At 41.4% G+C, this 18,422-nt stretch overlaps 1 protein-coding gene across 50 annotated transcripts in view; it reads left to right on the forward strand.

The window, feature by feature from the left end:
- The window catches only part of WNK1 (WNK lysine deficient protein kinase 1), a 142,609-nt gene that overhangs the window by 114,857 nt on the left and 9,330 nt on the right, over positions 1-18,422 (forward strand). For 7 of the 50 annotated variants that reach the window (XM_084956990.1, XM_084956991.1, XM_084956997.1 and 4 more), the window contains 16 exons: positions 379-834; positions 1,709-1,987; positions 2,674-2,771; positions 2,880-3,042; positions 3,786-3,902; positions 4,211-4,384; positions 4,584-4,641; positions 4,781-4,906; positions 5,659-7,076; positions 8,416-8,499; positions 10,544-10,627; positions 11,544-11,604; positions 12,459-12,532; positions 14,294-14,955; positions 15,562-15,761; positions 17,790-17,984. In XM_084956990.1, the coding sequence (XP_084813116.1) occupies positions 379-834; positions 1,709-1,987; positions 2,674-2,771; positions 2,880-3,042; positions 3,786-3,902; positions 4,211-4,384; positions 4,584-4,641; positions 4,781-4,906; positions 5,659-7,076; positions 8,416-8,499; positions 10,544-10,627; positions 11,544-11,604; positions 12,459-12,532; positions 14,294-14,955; positions 15,562-15,761; positions 17,790-17,984 (4,249 nt within the window). The remainder of the gene's footprint in view (positions 1-378; positions 835-1,708; positions 1,988-2,673; positions 2,772-2,879; positions 3,043-3,785; positions 3,903-4,210; positions 4,385-4,583; positions 4,642-4,780; positions 4,907-5,658; positions 7,077-8,415; positions 8,500-10,543; positions 10,628-11,543; positions 11,605-12,458; positions 12,533-14,293; positions 14,956-15,561; positions 15,762-17,789; positions 17,985-18,422) is intronic. The other 43 variants (XM_084956992.1, XM_084956998.1, XM_084957000.1 and 40 more) reach the window with 11 other exon arrangements.

The following is an 18,422-nucleotide window of genomic DNA, read 5'->3' on the forward strand; positions in this document are numbered from 1 at the left end:
AATGGTAATAGCAAGTCACAGATTTAGTGAAATATGACAAGCAAACATGCTAGTAGGTTATGGTAGGTGAAATATATCTCAGTCAAGCTATAAAGATAACAACCTTTCATACAGAAGGGTTGAATGCTAGAGCACTAGCAAAATTTTCTACAGCAAAAGATTTGGAACACTAGCCAATCTGTCAGCCTCCCTATCTCCTGCTGTCTTCTCCCTGCTCTTTTGTGGCATATTAACTTAAACTAATATATGCAGGGGTGTGATGTTTGTTTTAATTTTCTTCCTTTTTGGCTAATACATAAGACTTGCTTTTGGCAGCCTTGCTTTTTTTTTTTTTTTTTTTTTTAAGTCTATCTGTTTTATTTTTCTTTACCTTCCCAGCTTCCAGTTTCCCAGCCAGTACCAACTATCCAAGGCGAACCTCAGATCTCAGTTGCGACACAGCCCTCAGTTGTTCCGGTCCATTCTGGTGCTCACTTCCTCCCTGTGGGACAGCCACTCCCACCCTCCTTACTCCCTCAGTACCCCGTCTCTCAGGTCCCCTCTGCTCCTCATGTGTCTGCCGCTCAGCCAGGCTTCTCACCCCTTCCTGTCACAGCGGCAGCTGGCGTTAATCAGCCTCTGCTCACCTTGGCTTCATCTGCTGCAGCAGCTGCAGTCCCAGGGGGATCCACTGTGGTTCCTAGTCAGCTTCCAACCCTCTTGCAGCCTGTGACTCAGCTGCCAAGTCAGGCTCACCCACAGCTCCTACAAACAGCAGTTCAGTCCATGGGGATACCTGCTAACCTGGGACAGACTGCTGAGGCTCCACTTCCCTCTGGAGATGTTCTCTATCAGGTATTGTGTTGGTTGGCAAGAAGGAGGGCGCCAGAGGGTTTGGTTCCAGTAATAGAGCATCAAGGATTTGAAAATCTAATAATTGAATGTCAGAGTAACTAGCAGTAATGGAAGTTGCTGATCTCAACTAAAGGAGCTAAAATAGTAAAATTCTGGGAAAGGATAGGGTGATGAGGTCTAATGATTCATTTCCATTTTCCTCAGGACACCTCTTGGGAGAAAATGGTTCTCTCAGTATTCAGTGTAAACTGATGGAAAGCTAGATATGGCCAGTGGTGGAATATATCAATCTACCTTTTTTTATAGGAGAAGTAAATATGGGTAGCCCGCATGGTATCAATAAAAAGCTTCAAGGTTTTAGATTTAGAATATTAGCACGGGGAGTTCCCTTTGTAGCTCAGCAGTAACGAATCCAGTTGGTATCCATGAGATGTAGATTCAATTCCTGGCCTCGCTCAGTGTGTTGGGGATCCGGCGTTGCAGTGAGCTGTGATATAGGTCACAGGTGTGGCTCGGATCCCACATTGCTGTAGCTCTGGTGTAGGCCGGCAGCTACAGCTCCAGTTCAGTCCCTAGCTTGGGAACTTCCTTATGCCACATGTGCAGCCCTAAAAAGCAAAAAAGAAAGAAAGAATATTAGTAATAGTCTCCAGGAGAGAAAAAAAATAGCAAGTTAAAGTACAATTGCTTATAGTCCTGTCCCCTAAATTGAAATCAGTCAACCGTTTCATTTCTTTAAAATATCAGGAGGAGATTGGGCAACTATTCTTCTTTGCTACATGCTTTCCTTTTTTTTTTTTTTTTTGCATGTCTTGCTATTTTGCTCACTTGATGACCCAACCTGCACTAACTCCCTTCCTCGTTTCTGTCACAGGGCTTCCCACCTCGACTGCCACCACAGTACCCAGGAGATTCAAATATTGCTCCCTCCTCCAGCGTGGCTTCTGTTTGCATTCCTTCTACAGTCCTATCTCCTCCTAGGCCAACAGAAGCATTGGCTGCACCAGGTTACTTTCCTACAGTGGTGCAATCTTATGCGGAATCAAATCTTTTGGTTCCCGTGGGCAGTATAGGAGGACAGATTCAAGTTTCCCAGCCAGCAGTGAGTTTAGCCCAAGCCCCCACTACATCCTCCCAGCAAGCAGCTCTGGAGGTAAATGGAATTTCTGCATGTTTATATCGAAAACATATGTGTAATGGGATAAAAATGACAAAGGAGAAACGTAGGTTCCCTGGGTTAGAATTCTTTTGGAAACTATTTCAAACTAACTTCTGAATGACTTTTTCTTACAGCAGAATGAAATGCCAGTGTGGGGGCCTTGTTGCCACTGGCTGTTCTGTTGGGAAGTGAGTGTGCCTTGGAGAAGATTAACCCTACTAGCACTTCACTTCTCTAACTAGCCCTTTAGCCATTGTTCTTATCCTTTCACAAATTCCTGCCATTGGCAGTCACCAGAGTATCTTACCCTGCTATGCTCCCAGAGATCATTTTTGCCCCACTTGGAGAAAGTCCTGAGCCATCTTAGCACTGTGCTCTGCCTGCCCTATTGTGCATTCTGGTGAGATGCTGGCTGCATGGCGGGTTGTAGTTTCTCACTACCTAGCAACTGTCTTGGCTGATGGCACACTATACAGTCTGTACCAGAGACTGGCTTAGAAACTTCTTTGCAAATTTAAGACGACTCTCTGTAGATGCTGAATATTAAGAATGACTAGTAAATTTAGTGCTTCTAGGACTTAGGGGAGGGATAAGGGGAAAAAAGAGTAGTTTATTGGGCATGGTCAATAATAAATAAACTGTATTACTGCCAAGATTTGAATTATCCTTCCTGTTCACAGAGTACTCAGGGAGTCTCTCAGGTTGCTCCTCCAGAGCCAGTTCCAGCAGCACCACCACAGCCTACACAACCAACCACTTTGGTCTCTTCTATAGACAGGTATGTGAAAGTAAAATTCTCCTTTCTTGGCTGGTAGGTAGGATGGTAAGAAAATTTAAAATATCTAACCTTGAAATCTCATTGTGAACTGAACTTTTTTTTCTGAAGTGCACATTCAGATGTTGCTTCAGGTATGAGTGACGGCAACGAGAATGTCCCATCGTCCAGTGGAAGGCATGAAGGGAGAACTATAAAACGACATTATCGAAAATCTGTAAGAAGTCGTTCTCGTCATGAAAAGACTTCACGCCCAAAATTGAGAATTTTGAATGTAAGTATTGCTAACTTCTGAGTTTCATATAGTTAGTTAATATCAAGTTAATATCATTTAAATATTTCTTCTCTCTCTCTGTTTTTTATGGGGTTTTTTTTTGTTTGTTTGTTTTTGTTTTTGTTTTCCTTTTAGGGCTGCACCCATGGCAAATGGAGATTCCCAGGCTAGGGGTCAAATTGGAACTGTAGCTGCCGGCCTACACCACAGCCACAACAAAGCAGGATCCAAGCCACATCTGCGACCTACACCACAGCTCAGGGCAACACCAGATTCTTAACCCACTGAACAAGGCCAGGGATTGAACCTTCGTCCTCATGGATGCTAATCAGAGTTGTTTCCGCTGAGCCATGACAGGAACTTCTCATTTAAATATTTCTAAGGCTTGGAAGTAGTGATGAAAGTTCAGGATCTTCTAGTCACCCAGATGATATTGTTAAATTCCATATTTCTATGAGAAGGCACTACTTACTTTTTGGGGAAAAAAAGAAAGAGTTTTTGTTTGTAAAACAAAGACCTTGTATTTCTTCCAAACTCTTCAGCAGATGAGTAACACAAAGGCTGATGTTTTCTTAAGGTCTTCTTGCTAGTAATTTAAGAGGTGCAACGTACCAGTGCTTCAAGGAATGGAGGTGACATTAAGTTTAAGTTCAAATGATAACCTGAATTACTTTCTCACATTCACTAACAGAGCTGAGTATGGTCTTATGAGATATGAAGTACCCTTTCTTTTTTCTTTTTAGGTTTCAAATAAAGGAGATCGGGTAGTAGAATGTCAGTTAGAGACTCACAATCGGAAAATGGTTACATTCAAATTTGATTTGGATGGAGACAACCCAGAGGAGATAGCAACAATTATGGTATGTCTGTGTTTAGAGTTCCAAATGTTTCCTTAGTACTTGATTGTTATAGCCACTGCCCCAGGCAAATATGTGATATTATGTTCCATACTTATTTCAATATAAATATAACTAGCACACCAAACCTGTGATTTAGAGATATTTTTGTCTAGGGCATGTGTGACTAGGTATTGAAGAACTGACTTATAAATCAAATAAATAATACAGGTGGTGTGCAGAGAGGGCAGAAGTCATGAAAGTGGTGATTGAATGACCTAAAGCCTAAGAAGCATTGTACTAATTAGACTGATGTCACATTTCTTTTATAGGTGAACAATGACTTTATTCTGGCAATAGAGAGAGAGGCATTTGTGGATCAGGTGCGGGAAATTATTGAAAAAGCTGATGAGATGCTCAGCGAGGATGTCAGTGTGGAGCCAGAGGGTGACCAGGGATTGGAGAATCTACAGGGAAAGGATGACTATGGCTTTTCAGGCTCTCAAGTAGGTTCACCATTCCCATAGTGAAGCTTTGTTTATTTTAAATATTTGGCTAAATTTGCCATGCAAAACGTCCATGGTACCTCATTACACCTATAACTGAGATTATTAACATTGAGGTTTTCTGCATGTGGCGATTTGCTTTTTTGCCTGATCGTTTGTTGAGTTAGAGAATGAACGTAAACACTTGTGTTTGTTGTAGAAATTGGAAGGAGAGTTCAAACAACCAATTCCTGCATCTTCCATGCCACAGCAAATAGGTAAATTTCTTTTCTTTGGCTTGTTTGCTCTTCCCTTTGACCTAAGAAGTTTTGTGCTAATAAGGACATCTTGAAGCTTTATGTTTGTGACAATGTATATAATAATATAATGTCATTAAGTAGTTTGTTTCTTTTTAAGCAGGCCTTCCTACCAGTTCTTTAACTCAAGTTGTTCATTCTGCTGGAAGACGGTTTATAGTAAGTCCTGTGCCGGAAAGTCGATTACGAGAATCAAAAGTTTTCACCAGTGAAATATCAGATACAGGTAAGAAATTGCTTTTACCACATATGTATAAATCCTACAGCGTCTCTCCTATATTGGAAGCTTGGTCATCAAGCAGTAGTTCAGTGATGCCATAAACAATAAAGGAGAGTGGAAAATCGGGACTGTATCCAACAGACAAATATGGAGAAGGGAAATAGATGGTGAAAAGAGAGCATTTAAGCAAGAGCACAGAAGGATGGCCATACTGGCTACTATGATAGCTACTACGTAGATACAGTACTACATGTTTGTTTTTCCATTTAGTACTACTGTATATAGTTCAAGGGTTTTTTAGAAATAAATATTCATACAAGAAAGCTTATTTTGATTGAAGTACTATTTCACTTTGCTGTTTTAGGGCCTTGTTGGCATTTTTGGGCATCCCAAAAATAGATTGTTATAACAGTCTTTTGAATCCACCCTTTTAAAATGGACTGATTATGGAGTTCCTGTCGTGGCGCAGTGGTTAACGAATCCGACTAGGAACCATGAGGTTGCGGGTTTGGTCCCTGCCCTTGCTCAGTGGGTTAACGATCCGGCGTTGCCGTGAGCTGTGGTGTAGGTTGCAGACGCGGCTCGGATCCCGCGTTGCTGTGGCTCTGGCGTAGGCCAGTGGCTACAGCTCCAATTCAACCCCTAGCCTGGGAACCTCCATATGCCGCAGGAGCGGCCCAAGAAATAGCAACAACAACAACAACAAAAAAAAAAAAAAAAAAAAAAAGGACTGATTATAAATTTATTTTCCTTTGCAGTTGCTGCTTCTACATCTCCTGGCACTGGAATGAACTTGTCTCACTCTGCTTCATCCCTTAGTCTACAGCAGGCCTTTTCTGAACTTAGACGTGCCCAAATGACAGAAGGACCAAGTACAGCACCTCCCCACTTTAGTCACACAGGACCAACGTTTCCAGTAGTGCCTCCTTCCATGAGTAGCATTGCTGGAGCAGCAGCCACACCTTCAGTATCAGTTCCTGCAACTAGCTGCCCTTTTAGTGACATTTCCACATCAGTAACTCCATCTGAGGTGACAGCATCCACTGAAAAGGGGATTGCTGGAGTTGCCACCTGCACAGGTGTAATCTCTTCCAGTGGTCTCACTGTGCCACCTGCATCTGATTCCCCGATACTTTCCAGTGTGGTTTCAAGCATCACAGTACCTGTGGCTGTTTCAGTGTCAACAACATCCCTGTCAGTCCAGGCTCCCACACCTGGGAGCATTGTTTCTAATACAGGCACTTTCCCCTCTATATCAGTTGCAATGACTTCAGCCTCTGCAGTGAGCAGTACTGCTGCCCCAGGTGCTAAGCCTCCACCTGTATCATCTCAGCAGGTATCAGGCAGTACTGCTGGGATAACCACATTAGCATCAGTTCCTACCACTGCTCCAGCCCCAAGTGTAGCTTCACAGCCCTCTCTTTCACTTAGCAGCAGCACCTCTGCTCCTACTCTGGCTGAAACTATAGTGGTTAGTGCACACTCACTAGATAAAGCATCTCATAGCAGCACAGCTGGATTGGCTTTGTCCCTCCCTGCGTCATCTTCCTCTGCCTCCCCTGCAGCAGGAGTGTCTAGTTCTGTTTCTCAGCCTGGTGTGGCTCATCCTTTGGTCATCCCATCGGCTGTAGCTTCTATTCCAGTCCTTTCCCAAGCGGGACCGACCTGTGCACCTTTATTACCCCAAGTACCTGGCATCCCACCCCTGGTGCAACCTGCTGCCAGTGTGCCTGCCGTCCAGCAGACACTAGTCCACAGTCAGCCGCAGCCAGCATTGCTCCCTAACCAGCCCCACACTCACTGTCCTGAAATGGATGCTGATGCACAGCCTCGAGCTCCTGGGATTGATGATATAAAGACTTTGGAGGAAAAGCTGCGGTCTCTCTTCAGCGAACACAGCTCATCCGGAACACAGCATGCTTCTGTCTCACTGGAGACATCACTAGTGGTGGAGACCACTGTCACACCAGGCATCCCAACCACTGCTGTTGCACCAGGCAAACTCATGACTTCCACTACAAGTACTTGCTTACCACCAACCAGTTTGCCATTAGGAACAACTGGTTTGTCAATTCTACCCGTGGTCACACCTGGGCAAGTTTCCACGCCGGTGAGCACTATACCAGCAGTGAAACCTGGAACTGCTCCATCAAAGCCACCTTCAACTAAGCCTCCAGTAAGGTTCTTGTCTTGCAATAATTTGAAAAATATGACCACCCCCCCCATAAGAATATTGTTATCAACTCAGCCTTGCAAATTAGAAATGTAGTTACAAAGATGCCTGGCTTGGAGTTCCCATTGTGACTCAGTGGAAATGAATCTGACTAGCATCCGTGAGAATGCAGGTTCGATCCCTGGCCTCGTTCAGTGGATTAAGGATCTGGTGTTGCCGTGAGCTGTGATGTAGGTCTCAGACCCAGCTCAGATCACGTATTGCTGTGCCTGTGGCATAGGCCAGCAGCTGCAGCTCCAATTCAACCCCTAGCCTGGGAACCTCTGTATTCTGCTAGTGCGGCCCTTAAAAAAAAAAAAAGGCAAAGATGGCTGGCTTGTAATAGGCACTTGATATTTATGAAATAAACTGATTGAAGGTGATTTTAGGATATATGTATAATGAACACGAGATCCTTTCTTTTGAAATATGGCTCGATTTGGGATTAATTATATTCTATGATTTTCTAAGAGTATATAATCAGGTAAAATATAGGCATTGTTTCTGAATTGGCACTTAAATGTTTCTGCTGGCAGTTACACAGAATAACAGCAGTTCACAGTCTGTTTCCATGAGAATGAAGCATATTCTGTGCTTTGCTTGGATTCCATAGACATACAATTTGGAGTTTTTAAAAAGTTGGAAGTTGGTAACGAATTTGATGTGGAAGAGAAGAAAAGTATCTAATGCTAGGGGTAAAATAACTAGAATGTTTTCTAATTCTGCTATGGTGGATTCCTCTCATTCTGCCATCTTTAGTCTGATCTTTCCAAATAACAAGGCTATGTTTTTTCTACTGTATTGTATGCTTCAACCGTCTTTCTGCATTGCCATTGATGTGAGATTTTTTTTTATAATAGGGTAATATAGAGGCCTCGCTCAAAGTACAAATTGCTAAACGGTATTAGATTTCTGATGCCTTTTGTTATCAGACCTACCCCATGTTGTCTTTGACTGTTTTGTTTTCTCAGAAAAGCCTTATAGTACTGTACCAAATAAGAGGCTCAAGAATATTTGCACTGTGCCTCTTGTGTTCAGACAGCCTCTATTCTCTAGGGAATAAGCTTTTACTAAATTTTCCTGTTCATTGTAGTGGTGTTAAAGAGTTACCCCTGTAATAGTATCATGGTTATAATGTCCTTTATTTGAGATAGACACAGAGTGTAACCCAGGTGACAAGCTTGCCTTAACTGGATACATTTTGTTCTTATGCTTCCGCATTTGAATTAGTTGGTTTGCTCTCCAGTATGCAGTCTTTACTCTTAGTGTCTCATGGACTTGAATTTCCCTTCGTTGTCTATAGGTGCTGCCACTAGGTACTGAACTTCCAGCTGGTACTCCACCCAGTGAGCAGCTGCCACCTTTTCCAGGACCTTCATTAATGCAGGTGCCCCAAGACTTGGCAGTTTTCTTTTTGTGCCCCTGTTTTCTTTCACAAAGCTTATTTAAATTCTCTGTTGCATGATCTTGACTTCTGGCTTCTCTTTGGTTTTGACTTAGTAACAACTTTCTTTTAAAACACCATAGCTGGGGAGTTCCCGTTGTGGCACAGTGGAAATGAATCCGACTAGGAACCATGAGGTTGTGGGTTCAATCCCTGGCCTTGTTCAGCGGGTTAAGGATCCAGCGTTGCCGTGAGCTGTGGTTGTAGGTCTCAGACGTGGCTCAGATCTGGCATAGCTGTGGCTCTGGCGTAGGTCGGCAGTTACAGCACAGATTGGACCCCTAGCCTGGGAACCTCCATATGCCACGGGTGTGGCCCTAAAAAAAAAAAAAGACAAAAACACCATAGCTGATGATAGAAATCATTTGATATTGGTGTTTTTCCATATCTGTGAAAAAGGAAGATAGCAAAGTTGACATTTTGCCAGGAGAAAATATAATTCCTTCTATCATTCATACTTTTGTAAAAGAATGAAAGATTAGCATTGTGGGAATAAAAATTACATGTAATCAAAATTAACTTTAAAAGTTCCTGAAAAAAGAGTACCACCCTGATAACTGATAATGCCCTTTTTATATGAGTTCAGTACCACCTGTTTTTTCTTGAATGTTTAGCATATCTTTCAGTGACCACCTAATGAAATAATTGAATGTAAGAGTCATCTTTATCAAAAACATGTATTACATCTTCAATACAAAAACCTACAGCTCAGCTAACATGACTTTGCTTGGAGAGGAACTTGGGTGTGGGATTCCCATCTCACATTCAGTCCTGCTCACTAGGGGTCAGAATTGCCTTTAAATTATTATTCTTCTTTCCCCACACATTAGTTGAATTCCCATAAGTGAAGTACTTGTTATGACTGCATTGTAACCATGAAAAAGCTTCTGAGATGGACATGGGAGAAGCTAGTAAACATTGAAACTAAGTTAGGAATTTATTTTAGAATAAGGTATAAGGAAAATATGTTGTATTGCTAGTAATTTGAAGTCTGAATTTATCCCTACTTCTTTAACCTCAGATGTACAGTTAAACATAATTTAAGGAACTTGCCATAATAAAGAGAACCCGTTCCATCAGCTGATAAATTTGGGGGAAAAAAATGTGTTGTGAAGGTCTGTAAATAGCAAGTTTTGAACATGTTTTCTCACTAAAAATATGTATTTCCGATTGGTAAGCAGGCCCAAAGTGTGTTGAAAAAACTGCAGACAAGGCAAGTGGAGAATGAGGATAAATGGATGGTGCCTGTATGGAGAGGGAAAAGCTGTAGAGGGGAGGTCGGTAGAAGCCAAGATAGTGACAGAGTATATGTTAGTGCCATCTTTTATACAAGGACAAGTTTTCAGAAAGATGTGCCAAGCTGAAAAAGAAAATAGGGAATGACACAGTTAATCTACCAACTGATCACATTTTTTTTTTTTTTTCGGTCTTTTTGCCATTTCTAGGGCCGTTCCCACGGCATATGGAGGTTCCCAGGCTAGGGGTCCAATCGGAGCTGTAGCCTCCGGCCTAGGCCAGAGCCACAGCAATGCAGGATCCGAGCTTCGTCTGCAACCTACACCACAGCTCAGGGCAACACCAGATTCTTAACCCACTAGCAAGGGCAGGGACCGAACCCGCAACCTCATGGTTCCTAGTCGGATTCGTTAACCACTGCGCCACAACGGGAACTCCTGATCACATTTTTTAGAATATGTTTTTGAGGAGAGGACGGATAGATAACTTTTCTATCACTTTAACATTAAATATAGACGGTAAGAAAGAAGACTTCAAAACCATTTTTAAAAATTGTAACCAAGATTTTCTGTGGTTTGAGAACTTGACCATACAGTTTTGAGAGCTTGGTAATCTTTCAAGCAATGTAACTAAGTTGAACTTAGGATATTGAGTTTTTATATTCAGTAAACAGATACATTATATTGAGTGTGTCCTGTGTAAATGGGTTCTGGCTATGCCAAAGATTCTACTTACTGTGATTTTGTCTCAGGCCCAGCAGCCTCTGGAAGATCTTGATGCTCAACTCAGAAGAACACTTAGTCCAGAGACTGTTGTGCTGACGTCTACAGTTGGTGTGAGTTTTGAAAACCTTGATGAAACCTTCCCATAACCCTAGTGTATTATGTACCTGGAATATAAACTGTAACCTAGACCATTATTGATAACCTTTAACATCTGTTCAAAGTCTGCTTCTTGTAGTCAACAGAAGTGAGACAGATTAATGAAAGAGTAACACTGACCCAGGGTATAACTATGGAAAAAATTTGATTTGAAAGATACTTTTCTTGGGGAGTTCCCGTTGTGGTGCAGTGGAAACAAATCCGGCTAGGAACCATGAGGTTTTGGGTTTGATCCCTGGCCTCGCTTAGTGGGTTAATAAGGATCCGGCGTTGCTGTGAGCTTTGGTGTAGGTCTCAGATGCAGCTTGGATCTTGAGTTGCTGTGGCTCTGGCATAGGCCAGCAGCTGTAGCTCTGACTCGACCCCTAGCCTGGGGAGCTCCACATGCCTCAGGCGGGTGCAGCCCTAAAAAAGAAAAAAGGAAAAAAAAAAAGAAAGATACTTTTCTTATCTTACCTGTGGTTAGAGTCATACCGTAGATCAGTTCTATGGATTTTGTATTTATGCTTTGGAGGAGGCTATATACTTTTAAGTGTGAAGTCTTAACTTCTTCCTTGTAGGCTTGTGATACAATAAATATTCTGATTAAAACTACTTGTCTATGCATATCTAAGTTATACCTTTAAGTATCCCATGAGAAAAATTAAGAAAGCAGTTGGAAGGATTGACTCGAAATTTCTTCTAAACATCTTAAAAAACTTATTTTTAAGTTATAAAAAAAGAGAAAGAAAATGCCCTTGGACATAAGTGTTTCTTCACATATACTGTCTTTCTTTCTCCCTTTATAAAACCAGAGGAGAGGCAGCAGGAAAAAAGAATAACTGAAGCTAAAGATGTTGTGATATCTTTGTGTGTGTGTGTGTGTTGCAGCCCGTGTCCGTCGTGGCTCCAACAGCAGCTGTAGAAGCTGGAGCACAGCTTCAAAAGGATGGTGAGAATCATCCTTCTTCCTCATATTACCACTTCCAGACCTTCCTGTAATTGATTGTAGAGGTTATTATTTACGAGACATATTCCTAAGAGTTTGTAGGTGTACTCGAGACTATGTTAAAGAACATAGTATAGAACATATTTCTATTGCATTGATATTAACATCTAGAGCACCTAAGTACTGTGTGGCTCTTTCCCATCTTTTGAGGGTGACATGCCAGCGGTTAATGATGGTTTCTTAGCATAAGACCCTTTGTTATTAGGTAGGCCAGATGTTTACTAAGAGAGAGAAGGAAATTCAAGCACATTTATAAAATCTAATTTATTGGCAGCCTCTTAGCTTTTGATATATGTAGAGATACAGATAAACCTGAATAGCATTGTGGTAGAAATACAAATGTAAGATTACAGTTAATCGGTTTACACATTATTTTTATTTCTGGAGTCTGTCTCTTTAAAAAGGCACATTTCCAACTTTTGTAAAAATTATCCATACCAACAACTTAAATGTCTTTTTTTTTCTCCTTTGTCCAAGAAAACAAAAACAAATAGTACACACAAAAACAACAGTGCCACGTCATCTGTACCCATGTATTAGGGAAGGTAGAGGGTTAACGATAAGTTTTCTTTGATTATATATATCATTTATATGTTTCACCAGTAATAGTCTTTCACACTAAAAAAGGTATCTTGTAGAAAAGCAAGTCTGAGGCGAAAGGGAGGTTAGCTGCCTCTAACAGCTTTTCTTCTTCTGATGTGTAGTTTCATTTTGCTGTGTTTCTGGCTAAAGGGAAAAGAGCTAACTAAAAAGAGATGCTGATTTCAATTCTTTTTCTCCTCCATGTACTGTTTCAGTTTCTCAAGTCACAGAAGGTCCTATCCCAGCACCTACTTCAGGAACTGGTGTTTTTCAGATGGGCCGATTTCAGGTAAGACAGTCAATTCTGGGAGATTGTGTCTGTAATTTAAAAAAAGAAGTCCCAATTTGGGGGAGTATGTATAAAATAAAGTTATTATCTACCTCGTAGGACCTAATTGCCATCAATGATATATTTCTTTTATATAGAGCACTTTATAGCTTTTATTATTTTCCCCCTTAAAAATAATACATGCAAATTAAATTAAAGAATACTTAGGAGTTCCCGCCGTGGCGCAGTGGTTAACGAATCCGACTAGGAACCATGAGGTTGCGGGTTCGATCCCTGCCCTTGCTAGTGGGTTAAGGATCTGGCGTTGCTGTGAGCTGTGGCATAGGTTGCAGACGCGGCTCGGATCCTGCGTTGCTGTGGCTCTGGCGTAGGCCAGTGGCTACAGTTCTGATTAGACCCCTAGCCTGGGAACCTCCATATGCCGCGGGAGCGGCCCAAGAAATGGCAAAAAGACAAAAAAAAAAAAAAAGAATACTTAGAAGAGAAATAGTAGAGAGTCACACTTCTGCCTCCCATCTCATCCTTAGGACACTTTTGGGGGCGTATTTCTTTCTATTCCTTTTGTTCTGTTCAAGTATGTATCTAAAATTGGCCCTGCTTCTCTGAATGATATTTTGGAGCCTTTTCCCCTTTAGTAGTAGGTTTAACCTAACCATTTTCCTGTTTTCGGTCATTAGATTGTTTTTGCTTTTTCCAACATAAGAACTAAAGTAACAGTAAACATCTTTGTATATAAAAACATTTTCCATGTTTAGGGTAATTTTTTAGGATTAATTTATAAGGTGGGAATACTGAGTCAGCATCAAATGATACCATATAATTTTCCCAGTTGAGAAATAAGTAGCTTAATACATAATGCCACACTTTGAAATTTTTTTTTCCTGCTTTCAACTCCTACTATCTGATTATTCTCACGAGAGTACTTGAAGTTGGAGACAGTAGGTAGTATTTTTCTCCTTTGTAAACTGAGTTTCTGAGAATTTGTTGCTGCACTGAGTTTGTATTTATAATAAATGGACAAACTAGGACAATGATCTAGATCCTACTTTTAGTTCCAGCTAGTTTTGATGATTCTTGAAGCTTAGCTGGCCTTTAACATTTATTGGATTTAATCTTTGTAGTTTTTCTTTTTTACTGGCAACCTTCAATATTCCATGACCTATTGTTATTTTCACCAAGTCTCGACTCTGAGTCCTGTGCACAGTGTGGGGTATGAACATAGATCATTTACTTAGCTTATCCAGCAACTAAGAACCTGCATCGACTCTATACATCTCAATATAGATATGTCATGCTCTATAATGGTATTCAGTTTTTTTTCACAATCAGAGATGGAGGGTCTTTGTAAACAGATAAACAGCCTATTCAGACTAGGAAATAAAATGAGTCTTTTTTTATTGTCCATTTTAAAAATTGAATATCAAAGGAGTTACTGTTATGACTCAGTGGTAGCGAACCCAGCCAGTATCCATGAGGATGCAGGTTCCATCCCTGGCTTCGCTCAGTGGGTTAAGGGTCCGGTGTTGCTGTGAGCACTGGTGTAGGTCGCAGATGTGGCTCAGATCCTGAGTTGCTGTGGCTGTGGCGTAGACCACCAGCTGCAGCTCTGGTTTGACCCCTAGCCTGGAACTTCCATATGCTGCAGATGTTGCCCTTAAAAAGCAAAATAATAATAATAATAATAATAATAAATAAATAAATAATGAAAATTGAATATTGAAGAGTTTGTTGTTAAATCTCACGATGGTCTCTTTCCATCAGGTTTCAGTTGCAATGGACGATACCCAGAAAGAGGGTAAAAATAAGTCAGAAGATGTAAAGTCTGTCCATTTTGAATCCAGTACTTCAGAGTCCTCAGTGCTATCAAGTAGTAGTCCAGAGAGTACCCTGGTAAAGCCAGAGCCCAATGGGACAGCCATCCATGGCATCTCTTCAGATATGCCTGATAGCGCCCACAAGACTTCGGCCTCAGAAGCAAAGTCAGAAGCTGGGCAGCCTACCAAGGTTGGGCGTTTCCAGGTGACAACTACAGCAGACAAAGTAGGTCGTTTCTCTGTTTCAAGAACTGAAGATGCGATTGCTGAGGCAAAAAAAGAGGGACCAGTGGCATCTCCTCCTTTTATGGATTTGGAACATTCTATTCTTCCTGCTGTGATACCAAAGAAAGAAAAGCCTGAACTGTCAGAGCCTTCACATCTGAATGGGCCATCTTCTGACCTGGAGGCTGCCTTCTTAAGTAGGGATGGCGATGACGGTTCAGGTAGTCCACACTCCCCACCTCAGCTGTGCTCAAAGAGCCTTCCTATCCAGAGCCTGAGTCAAAGCCTTAGTAATTCATTCAACTCCTCTTACATGAGCAGTGACAATGAGTCAGATATTGAAGATGAAGACTTAAAATTAGAGCTGCGACGACTGCGAGAAAAGTGAGTACATTTTCTCCTGAAAAAACTGCAGAGGGTGTGAAGACCTAGCTCCCTTGCTAGAGAGAGGGTGCTTTGCAGGAGCTAAGGACCTGAACGTGGGTCTCCTCTGGCTTCTCGTGCCCATAAGGACCCTTAGCATTTCTAGTTAGAGGACTGCTTCAGCACCTTTGTGTTTCTCTCTCCACATTATTTTTTTATCAATAGAACTTTTTATTATTATTAACTTAATCTTAAGTTATTTCTTAGTTCACCAGATGAATCTGGTAATGGTACTGGGGTGTAGACTGTGTAGCAGGTTTTCTTGGTCATATTCAACAAACCGGATCTGAGTCACAAATTGAGTATGTAGCGCCTCCACATCAGAAAATTTTTCTCCTCACATATGGTCATCCATTTGTGGTTGGCTGGGAGCTTATTGGGATTTGGCTTGGGTAGTGGAGGCTGGCAAAAGAAGTTGACAAACTAGAACCAAATTAGATTAAGTACATTGAGGGGAAGATTCATAGGTGAGTAATAAATATGTGAGTAGAAGTGAAATAATGTTAATTTTTGTTTGAATGAAGTTAGTTAAACTATTTTTGAATTATGTTTGGTTATCTTTCATAGACATCTTAAAGAGATCCAAGACCTACAGAGTCGCCAGAAGCATGAAATTGAATCTTTGTACACCAGGCTGGGCAAAGCTCCCCCTGCTGTTATCATCCCCGCAGCCGCCCCTCTTGCAGGGAGAAGAAGGCGACCCACCAAAAGCAAAGGCAGCAAGTCTAGTCGCAGCAGTTCCTTGGGGAATAAAAGCCCTGGACCAGGTCAGCCATGGCTGTCCCAACTGTGTATATAACGTATTGAACACTTGTTAACTTTTGTTCAATTTCAAAGGAGTCTGACTTTTCTAATATTCTTGCTTCCTTGCCTTCTCTACTCCCCATATTTGGAGAACCTCTTTATTTTTGAGTCTATGGAAGTAGACAGGTAGTACTCTGACTTACTCCCTTGTAATCCAGATTGCTAGCTGGTGGTTGCTGTTATTTATAGTTGTTCTTCAGGATAAAACCACTAGCTTTGCCTCCTAACTCACAGAATGCGCATTTCTCCAGGCTCTTAGGCAATTGGAAGAAAATACATTGTTCTCTGCTTGGTAGAGTACAGGTAGAATCTTCCTTTTAATGAATGGCTAGATCATAATGGCAGTTGAGATGAATGTAAATTTCTTATAGATATTTCCTTGGTTAAAGTTTTTGTTTATATTAAAGAACTTGCTAGTGTTTATAATACAAAATAGTTAAATTATAATCTATAATGAATTATAGTTTGCTTGCTTTTAATTATGATAGAGTTTTTACCCTTTGGTGAACTATGGTAGGTAATATTAACAGATACTTACTGGTTGAAAAGTAAAAGCAGCTGAAATAAGTTTATACCTCATCCTTGCTCTTCAGGTCTAATATAAATATGTTGGAGAGCAGTTACAAGCTTAGCAGCTTTACATTCTCTGGAAGCTTTCAGGGACCCAAACCTTTTCTCTAATACATTAGAATCAGTTCATTAGTAAACATGTGATTATAAGGGATTATAAGGGATATCAACTAATTTAGATACTGATTTCTGTTTAGACATTGTGTGTGTGTGTGTGTGTGTGGAACTTTTTTTGTTGTTGTTGTTGTTAGTTATTTCCCCAATGCAATTTTTTTTTCTACTGTACAGCATGGTGACCCAGCTACACATACCTGTATACATTCTATTTTTGCACATTATCATGCTCCATCATAAGTGACCAGACATAGTTCCCAGTGCTACACAGCAGGATCTCATTGCTAATCCATTCCAAAGGCAATAGTTTGTATCTATTAACCCCAAGCTCTCCAGCCACCCCACTCCCTCCTCTTCCCCCTTCCCATTGGCAACCACAAGTCTATTCTGCAAGTCCATGATTTTCTTTTCTGTGGACAGGATCATTTGTGCCTTATGTTAGATTCCAGATATAAATGATATCATAGACATATTTTTTTGAATGGACTTCTATTCCACTAGTTACTAAGGAATAGAGAAGTTAGTCCATTTCAAGACACTAGGCTAATGATTGAAAGCCACCGACCAAGAATAATTTTAAAAATATACTCTTTGACACCTCTTTTGTACTTAATCTGACATATGTGCAGGAAAAACTAAGCAGACTGTCTCTGGAACCAATTTGTATCATGGTTCAACTTTGTGTCATAATAGGGTGAAAAAGGGAGCAAATATCAAATGGCAAAGTGCAGTTCTCTCATGTCTACTGCAGGTGCTAGTTGTCATCATCGTCTTTTTTTTTTTTTTTTCTTTTTTTAGGGCCTCACTCACAGCATATGGAGGTTTCTAGGCTAGAGGTCCAATCAGAGCTACAGCTGCCGGCCTACACCACAGCCACAGCAACACCACAGATCCGAGCTGCGTCTACGACCTACACCATAGCTCACAACAGCGCCAGATCCTTAGCACACTGAGTGAGGCCAGGGATTGAACCCACAACCTCATGGTTCCTAGTCGGATTCATTTCCACTGCACCATGACGAGAACTCCCCAGGTGCTGGTCTTCATACTCAGCTCAGACTTTTAAATCATCCAGGTTATCTAAAGCTCAGCATCTTTAGGGATGGTATCCTACAGCCCTATTACCTGTTGACTCTCCTGCCACTGCTTACCTCTCCTCCTGTCAATGAGGCTTTGCTCCTGTATCCTATGTCTTATGATCCATCATTAATCCCAAAGGTGGTACAAACTGGAGGAATAAGAACACTGCCTATTAAGTATGGGGGGAAAGCTGTACTTGTTCTCTCATGCCATGTATCTTTTGGCAGGTAACCTGTCTGGTCAGAGTACAGCAACAGTCTTGCACCCCCAGCAGACCCTCCCCGCTCCTGGCAACATCCCAGAGACTGGGCAGAATCAGCTGTTACAACCCCTTAAGCCATCTCCCTCCAGTGACAACCTCTATTCAGCCTTCACCAGTGATGGTGCCATTTCAGTACCAAGCCTTTCTGCTCCAGGTCAAGGTAAGAAATCAAAACAACTGCCATCTTCCAAGAACATTAAAAAGGAGATAGTGCCAATAGGAGGGACAAAAGCCTGATGAAGAAGCCACCTTAAGGTGGTCGGAGGACCCATTGGCCATAAACCAGCTGCTTGGTACCTGCATGGCTCTTTGGTCTGAAAGGAGAGTGGGTGACAATGAGATTAGGTGGGATCACTGTTCCCATCTACCAGAAATAGGTTTTTTCAAGGGATTACAGCAGAAGTGATGTCTCTGCTTCTGAGGCCTCAAACAAATGAATGACTCCTTTGGAATTTGAAACTTAAGCTTTAATACTAAACCGGGATTTCCTGGACCAGATTCTAAGGAGTTTTAGCTATTTCTGAGAGCTAATGCATTTGCTTTAGCCAGTGTAGACCTTTAAAATTTCTAAGTATGAGAGAAGAATGCTAAAATGAAT

The sequence above is a fragment of the Sus scrofa genome, chromosome 5 (genome assembly GCF_054392235.1).
Source record: "Sus scrofa isolate SSC_HxYL_T2T_F1_AM1 chromosome 5, Sscrofa_HxYL_maternal_Yorkshire_Landrace_v2.0, whole genome shotgun sequence".
Taxonomy (NCBI): Eukaryota; Metazoa; Chordata; class Mammalia; order Artiodactyla; family Suidae; genus Sus; species Sus scrofa.